Source organism: Galleria mellonella, unplaced genomic scaffold (assembly GCF_026898425.1).
Source record: "Galleria mellonella isolate WM207_F2 unplaced genomic scaffold, CSIRO_AGI_GalMel_v1 utg121, whole genome shotgun sequence".
Lineage (NCBI taxonomy): Eukaryota > Metazoa > Arthropoda > Insecta > Lepidoptera > Pyralidae > Galleria > Galleria mellonella.
In genome coordinates this window covers 1076020-1085468 of record NW_026441983.1, presented here as the reverse complement: position 1 = coordinate 1085468, position 9449 = coordinate 1076020, and the positions used below count along the sequence as shown (strand labels likewise).

General features: G+C 34.8%; 1 protein-coding gene across 7 annotated transcripts in view; it reads right to left on the bottom strand.

The window, feature by feature from the left end:
* Window positions 1-1288: 1288 nt before the first annotated feature.
* LOC113516565 (protein hu-li tai shao) overlaps window positions 1289-9449 on the bottom strand; it is a 97515-nt gene continuing 89354 nt past the window's right edge. For all 7 annotated transcript variants that reach the window (XM_026900986.3, XM_052899102.1, XM_026900988.3 and 4 more), the window contains 3 exons: window positions 7551-7618; window positions 6313-6455; window positions 1289-5666 (listed from right to left, as the gene is read on the bottom strand). In XM_026900986.3, the coding sequence (XP_026756787.1) occupies window positions 6315-6455; window positions 7551-7618 (209 nt within the window). In that variant the 3' untranslated portion in view covers window positions 1289-5666; window positions 6313-6314. The remainder of the gene's footprint in view (window positions 5667-6312; window positions 6456-7550; window positions 7619-9449) is intronic.

Sequence of the window (9449 nt, the reverse complement as noted above, 5' to 3'; positions counted from 1 at the left end):
CGTGTTTCAACCGTGAAGCAGTTGTGTTCGCATGGCTGTGTTTCGGTTTGAAGGGTGGGATATGGCAGTGAATTTACACGGTACAGAGGAATAACACCCGAGTCCTCAGGTGTTATGTTATGTCCACGGTACTGCTCATGTCTATAGGCGACGGTTACTACTTTCCATCAGGTGGGCCGTTGTAACACTCTTAAGTTGTATGAAAAAAAGGGTGGTTATTTCCTTTAGATACTCAACAAAGACGGTATAGCAGGCATAACAGTTTGCGCCGGCTGACTTCTTCAACGCTGCCATGGAAGGTTTCGACAGTGTCTTGCATTTAAACTTGTTTCCGTTTTTCTTTGGGGCCGGTTTTTTTGGTTCACTTGCATGCGAGACATGACGCGTGCGCTGTACGGAGTAAAGTTTTTTCGTAATAGACTTTTTTTATAGGTGATAATGGAATGGTAACCCCACCCGCGCTATCGGTATACACCGGCGGGGCACCAGTGAAGGATGATAGGTGAGGATGAAGCAGATCAGTTAGCCCATCGTGACGAATTCAACGAGAAAAAACCACGTGGAGGTTGACCTGCAAGCAATTGATTGATTGCTAGCAATCTGTCAAACTCCATTGCTAACAGTCCCTGCCCCCCCAGCGCAACCGGGGTTACCATTTCATTTTCGTCGATAAAAAAAAACTATTTATCAATTCGGCTATTTGACCATTTCAATAAGGTACTTACTAAAAATGTTAAAATAAAAAAAACAAATCAACAGCAAAAAAAACTACAGTGATGTTATGAAGAGTTTATATTTAGATTTCTAGGTATACCTAGCAACACTACTAAACTTTTTTTTTATGTATTAGTGCTATTTTTTTTTACATAGAAAAATTAATCATATTTTTATTCAGTGTTCTTAGATCATATCCATTCAAAGCCACGCAACTATTGTTTAATCTTTGCACATTTAAAGCAGAATAATTATGGCAGTATCGCGGAGGTCCTACGCCTAAAAGAAAACATTCAACAGACTATTACAACCACAGAATTAGAACTTACTTTCTTGTTCTTAGTCTAAAACCAATAATTAAATAAAACAACTCCTTACTTAATAAACTTTTGAATAGCATATATTTAATTAAGAAATAAAAAAATACATAGTAGAAATAACATAACCTCTTTTAAGCTAACTTACATTCTAAAAGATACCAGTTTTTTTTTTTTTTGTAGAACAAGTTACAGAACTTCTGTCTATAGCTTGACAAAATTTGTGACGAAAGGAAATTAAAAAAAAAGAAAATAAAATATTTAAAACTATTAATTTATTTCGTAATAGATACAATAAGCCAGTGTTAATAATTTATTGAAAAAAAAAAGAAGTGTAATACAATCAACTTGTCATTTTAAAAGACACTAGATTTCATTCTAGGTAATGTCAAATTGATAAGGGTCCGTCTAGAAAATTAATTATAAAAAATAAAATATAAAAAAAAAAATGCACATTTATTACACAAATATATAGTAATGGACCCAGTAACAACATGCTGTAGCTACTAAAATAGACTTAACTGGGCGCGGTTTTTTTTCATAAGAATAACAAGCGATTTCGAAGCTAAAACATGATTACATTCTTAAACAAATTGATTTTTTTAAATCTTCATAAATATAAAACGGAGATGTAGTCAGTTTAAAAATATTTAAAACTATACATCTTTGCATATAACAACAATAAAAAAAAATTTCAAATCTCCCATCATCACTGGCCAATAATAAATAGCGGCATATTTAAATAAAGAATAACAAGAAAAGTCCTCTTAAAGCGACATGCATTTAAAAAAAAATATTTAAGAATGTATACGAATTATCGAACGATAAAAAAAAAAAATAATACAAGCGCCCAATTAACGCGGGAAAATGCCCGACAAAAAATAGGAAATAAGTTAAAAATCTAGTAAACGTAGGCTAGCCGATAATTTCTTAGATTTATAGTGCTAACGTATTTTATATTTTGTTTATATTAATTATAATAATTGTTGTCTACGTTATAATATCTTATTATAAAAGTAACTTAATTAAAAAAAAAAGAAACTTTTTTTTTATTTTACTTCCGGCGTAATTAGATAAAAAAAAATAGAGATATACATGTTAAAAAAGAAACTTTTTTTTTTATTATAAAATGTTATAATGTAGACAATTTTATTTTTTAAAAGCACGAATGGCGCGAGGGCGTCGTGTAGTGGTCAGGCCCTCTAACATAAGCATCACATGCCAGTTACACTCTAGAATGCACCAAAGTCTGATTCGTTGCAGTTTAGCTGAAAAATATTGGTGTTTTTACTTGTTCAAGTATATATTAGAACTGATTCGGTTTTTAAAGAATATTTTTCATTTTTAGTAATCGATTTTTAAAATAATTAGAAGTCTCAATTTACATTTCATTTCTTCGAAGTTTATTTTTTAGTTTATATTAACCTCTTTCTATGCCTCTACTCATTAAAAAAGGAAATTATTTTTAAAAAGAATTTAATTTTAAATTAGGAACGCATCGTGATGGCGACATCTTGTTGTATAGTCAATGAAAACCATTATAACGGGAAAATAAGCATTCTATACCAAAACTTTCCAGTTAAACCGCATAAAACAGTGAGAAAATTAAAAATAACCATAAGTCATAAGTAGATGTAAATGAAAAAAAAAAAAAAACAAATCGAAACAAACTCGATTGGCAAGTCAAACAAGTGATAATTTTAATGTCAAATCACAGACTAATAAAAAGATATAGAAACAACAATACAGAATAATAATCTGGAGACATTTCTTTCAAGTGTCAGTTGGGAAATGTCATTTTTGTATATTTTAATAAATTGGGTACATAAACAGTCATACAATCACGTCAGAATAACATATCTATATTAAAATATTATCTATTAACGTCAAAATAAGACAATAAAATAAAAAAAAAGTACCACGTTTTAAACAATATAGTATTACTTAGTAACTTTTAAAACTTACCACTGGCAACACTGCGTTATTTTTTCTTTTATTTTGACAACTGACCAGTACGCCTTTAGTCGAGCATAGTTTAGTGGCTCCACAATTATTCTGCATTGAGATTCTATATATTTTTACCAATCTGAGTGTCAGAATAAATAAAACTCTTGGCCGTTTACAATTAATCAATAGCTCTTACACGCTAATACTCCAAACAGAGTCTGCTCAGGTGCTCAGAACGTACTCAGCGCGGGGGGGGGGGATACTTGAGTATTATTATACTATACTCTAAGCCAATCTCTGTACGTATATATCAGAATATGGAACAAATTAGGAGCGTGCGACCTCAAATAGCCTCGTAGGCTTGCCAAATATCCGGATTTTTTTTCCTGTCCCATATACAGTAACTATAATACCTTTTTGTCTTAAGAAATAAATATATTTATTGCCAATTAAGCATAGATTACTATTATGGATAATTTAAAAAAAAATCTAAATATAAATAAGAAATATATTTATAAAATAAAATAATTAAGCGAATATCAAAACCTGCTTTTATCGCGGGATAGGACAGTGTATTAAACCGCTACTCCACCAGGGTCATCAGAGAGACGTAGTTTTATATACTCTATGTTTATTTTTTTCTTTCTGACAACCCTAATGATGATGATAGATATGGTAAATACCTCTAGATCATAAAATTATATACTTGACCATTATTCTAGTACAAAATATGCATAGAATAATTGCACGCATGTTCGACTCATGTTTTCTAAACATAAAACTGATTTGTAGGACTTAGCAAAGTAGATTGGCCCCAAACCTGTTACACATTCTAATTTATTCCTTATTCTGAGACGCATTGAGACTGAGATCTAGCACCTAATCACCATCCACTCCGTTACCAATATTAAATTGAAAATTGGTAAATTAGCGAGCGAACTTCGGTGAGTAAACAAGCTTATCGTGTGCTTTTATATAGAATTAAATTCTCCCTAACTTTTTGTCAGAGATATCACGTACAGATGGTATGTTTCAGCCAATGCTCAGTCGGAAAAGTGATAACCGTCACTTGAAGAATACCACAGACAATACAGAATGCATTGACCACGGTATGCCAATTCGTTACCACTACCAAGCACCTTATATCTGTGATTGCACTAACATATTCCCCATGCAAGTACAGCTGAATCACGGACAGGACAAAAATGAACTTTGATCGACTTTGCATAAAGTCTATTTTTATTTGGCAGCAGAAATACGATTTAGAGGTGACGCGGCGATGATTCCTCTTTTCCAGTTTGAGTATTAACTGAAAAAAAAACTTACATTATGTACATATACGTGCTATCTAAGAGAGTTCAGTACGATCTGCCTGAGCGAAATCTGCCTGAGCGCAAACAGTAGCAACCCAATGCCAATAGGTGGGCTAAATCTTACATAGAACTGTCGAATTAAGTGGTTACAGAGAGCTATGAAATTTAATTTCATGGTTATAACGTTTTTATGTCGAATATTACATTGAGAAGTGGGCAAGAATCTTATAAAATTAAGTTTGGAAAGTGAAGAATTTAAGACGATAAATTTAACCTTAAAAATTGTCACCCCTAAGTGCAAAAGAGACAGTAGATAACTCATCGCTGTATAGCATCTCTCAGCTTCTTCAATTAAGGTGCTAGAAAGATACAAGACAACGGAAAAGGTGAGGAAAAATTCGTGGAGTTTCACTTGAAAAATATATCACTGTGCATACTCAATTTGTTTATAAGATTCTTGCAAATAGGAAATATGTGTTTAAAATATTTTTCGCAAGTGTATTATATTAATATTCAACAAATAAATGTTTTAGAAACAGTAATCGGTTATGGAAACAGTTGATTTTCGTTCTACATTTTATTAAATCGACCATCGGTTTTTCCTGGAAAAAAGAACTGAGCAAAACATGCGAATTGTTGAGTGGACTAGTCTTATAGATTATTGTACTCAGTTAAAATAGAACTTACTTAGTTAATATAATATTGTTTATTTGTACTAATTGAAACATGTTAAAACATAAAACTTAAATAAATTACATTAAAAATCTCATACCAATTATATTTTTAGCGCACGCTCAAGGTAAATAACAGATTTTTTAATTGGCATACTTAGTTCTTCATATAAACATTCCCTTAGTCACTTTTTAAGATCAAATTTTAGATAAAAAAATTTGATCGAACATTCCTTACGCTTATTTCGGTCATATTTGGCCGCAATTCAGATACACTTCATCTGAAATACAATCATTTTCGCGCGAAATATATTCCAACATTTAAATGTAGATAAGTATAGATTATTGTGGGCAGATGGCGGCTGATGATGATAATGACGAATTATTTTTGCTCGGCTTTCTTTCTCTTTATTAATTCAATCGTTGATTAACGAATGTACTTTTTACAACGTATCTGAAATTTTTACAGAGTACGCTCAACCTAACCTGAGCGTAGTATGTTTCTGTACAGGTTAAAAATTAATTTAATTTTTTTTGCTACTTTTTTTTTCTTTTTTCCAGGATAAACAAAAGTCGATTGATTCTACGTTATATACATCCCACCGCATGTAAGCTTTTCTGTATGACAGGCATTTCTGAAGACTTTCTTAATTTTAAATTACAAATATTCCAAAGCGAGATGGCAGTGTGGATTGCGGGTTTAACTGAAAGAGAGAGAACTATATGTTATTTATCTATTAATTGTTTTATGCAACTTAGAATGGTAAGCAAGTTGTATGTTTTTTTTTATACAACTTAGAATGGCAAACAAGCTGACGGCCCACCTAATGGAAAGTGGTAACCGTCGCCTATAGACATGAGCAGTACCATGGACATAACAGAGTATACTGTTTCGCCCAGGATACCCCCCATGCGTTGCCATTCCTGAAGACTCAAGTATTATTCCTCTGTACCCAGTAAATTCACGCCATATCCCACCCTTCAAACCGAAACACAGCCATGCAAATACAACTGCTTCACGGTTGAAACACGAATGGGACAGAGGTATCCAAGCAATCGACTTTTGTACAAAGTTTTCCTCTAGTGAGTATATAACTACAGTATGCTGTAGTCTCTTGGGAAATCCTCGGCAGGGAGCTCATTCCACAGCCTAAGCGTCCACGAGGGGAGGAACCTCTGAAGCAGATTGTTATACAGTTTACAGACATGAACAGCCCCACGAATGACCATGATACAGTTACCACCTTCCATCAGATAGGGCCGGGTGTACCTGGCACCCCTGGGTAATTTGTTACACCTCCCCCTTCATTGATTTGACAGTCTGGTGGGATAATCTGAAGCAATTATTACCTCTAGGCGGGTTGTGGGGTGCTGGACTTGTCCTTCTTCTTTTCTTTCTTCTTTTTGAGGAACGACGGCGTCCGCAGACCCTTCTTCTTCTTCTTATCCTTCTTAGGCGAGTCCTCGGTAGACACCTCCTTCGATGGGGAGCCCTGGAAACATAACATACTTGTGGACTGGCGTTGCTTGTAAAGATTGCTCTGGTCTGGTTGCCTTAACTCGCCTGCCAAGCGTGGCAACTATTGACGAATCTCTCTTAATGGGGAGGCTATGTCCAGCAGTAGGCAGTTAACGGCTGGTACAACATCACATCATCAGCGGTGGGAAAGGGATTGTTAGTAATGGAGACTGAGAATCCCATTGCTAGCAGTATACCCAACCAGGTCGACCTCCTCGCGGTTCCCCCTGGAAACTATCATGGTTAATTCCTGATGAATTCATCATGATGTGCTACTACTGGCCTGTTTTCATTCTCATCTATCACCCTTCACTGGTGCTCCGCCAGCGTATCCCGTTAGCGCAGGCGGGGTTACCATACCGTTTTCACACATCAAAAAAAAAACACATCATAGTCTTTACTAAAATTATAAATGTGCAAGTGTGTTTATTTGTTACTTTATAACTCCTTAACGGCTTACCCAATCAAAATTGGTATATAGTCCTATATGGGATGGGGAAGAGTATAGGCTACCTATTACTCTGGCCAGTGAACATAACCCGGTCAAGGGGGGAAAGGGATTGTTAGTAATGAGAATCTAACAACCCCATTGCTAGCAATATACCCTATCAGGTCGATCTCCACCTGGCTGCCCCTGGAAACCATCTTGGTTAATTCTTTTTGATATCACCACTAAGGGCCAACTGACTTGCCTTTACATCCTCACCTATCATGTTTCCCTGGTACCTCGCCAGCGTATACCGTTAGCGCGGACGCCGCTACCGTCCCGATCACGCGGTCAAAGTAACGGGTGAAAATTAATTTTAAATATACAATTTAGGATTGTGTTTTATAAAAACAAAAACAGACTTCAGTTTAGCAAAACCAATTATTTTTAATCAAAAATTAAATTACTGCGTCAATTAGATAAAATTTCTACGGGACCAATCTGTAAGTATACCCTATTAGACAAAAAAAAAATTCCCAAATCGGTTTACAACTGACGGAGTTATGAGGTGAAAAACTTAAAAAAAACACAACCGAACTGAGAAACTACTTCTTTTCGAAGCCGGTTAAAAAAGTCACTTACTTCTTTACTGCTATGGGAGAAGGTGCTTTGATGCGCGTCTGAGTGGTCGCCGTTCACCGTGTGCTCACCTACAATGATTAATAATATATATAAAAAAAAAACCAAATGCAATAAATAAATAATTTTACAAAAAACCTGACCAGAATAATTATGCTTTTAATCTATAAAAAAAAAAACCAAACCAAATGTTTAAATAAAAATATAAACTAAAAACTGAAAAAAGAAATTCCAAATATAAAGTCAATATCCCCAACACTCATACAAGCGACAGTGACAACCGTTCACGAGTATGACGGATGTAAAAAAAAAAACTACTTTATCAACATATATTTTTTTTATAATACTTAGAATGGCAAACAAGCTGACGGCCCACCTGATGGAAAGTGGTAACCGTCGCCTATAGACATGAGCAGTACCGTGGACATAACAGAGTATACTGTTTCGCCCATGATACCTCCCCACGCGTTGCCATTCCTGAGGACTCAGGTGTTATTCCACTGTACCCTGTAAATTCACGCCATATCCCACCCTTCAAACTCATACAATTGCCACTGACACCCGTTCACGAGTATGACGGACGTCATAAACCGGTGTATGGATTTTTATTATTCTGGTCAGACTATAATTGCGTTAAATGAGGTATTAGACACATATTATCAAAGGAACCTTAACTCCTTAAAGTGACCTTCACATTAAACTTTACCCTTCACCTTAAGCACTTATTCAAATATATTGTTATTACATTTATTACAGCGAAAACAAACCTTTATATATATATATATATATATATATATATATATATATATATATATATATATATATATATATATATATATATATATATATATATATACCCACAAACACACCATGCATTTAAGAGTCCAAACAGACAAAGCGTTTACCCATTCAATTAAAATATACAGGGTGTAAGGAACAGGTTGGCCAAAACGAAAACAGCTGATTCAGATGAATGTACTGAATCGGATGGCAGATTGTTCTCCCGCCGGAATGCGCCGCAGCCGTATAATTAACGCTTCTTAGTGTCGACGCCGCGCAATGTATTTGAAATGTTACGCTCGACACGACGCGTGATACCTACAGCGCGCGGTCAGTGGCGCTTCTTCGCAGGTAGTGTCGTACGCACGTGGCGTTGACCTCGCACAGCTGATTCCGCGCGTCGCGTTAGTATTTTAATACGTATATTACATTGCTGTCTTTTGGTATTTCATAGTACTTCACTATAAAATATTATTATTTCTTTATATTATAACATAACATCACAGATTACATGGTCGCCTGCAAGAGATCGCTCTCAGCGATAAGGCCGCGCATTGTTCTCTCAGTGCAATATTACCTTGTAATTGTTTGTATCTATAATAAGTTTACTATTGTAATCTTATGGAGGGAACAATAAAGAGTATCTATCTATCTACATGATATGATATGAAAAAAAAAACAAAAAAATATCGAATTTTTCCTAAAGAATTTCCACTAGTTTTCATTTCAGAATAATGGTCTAAATTCACTGTTTAAGTTTTTGCCAACCTGTCCCTTACTACCCTGTATTTTAGTACCATAAGGTCGATTCCGAGGCGTCCTTTCTATAAATCTACCTCCCAACATTAAAATTTGATATTACAGCAAAATCTTTATTGTAAGGACCAATATAAACCAATTTTCTAATAGGTTTAAAAATAAAAAAATATTATAAATTTACTTCATGACGGTCCATGAAACAGTAATTTTTTTTATACCATATGTCTGAGGTGACAAACAAACATACGGCCCACCTGATGGCAAGCGATTACCGTAGCCTATGAACGCCTGCAATACCAGAGGCATTACGCGCGCGTTGCCGACCCTGAAGAAACCTCTTTACCCCTTTTTGAAGAACCCAAT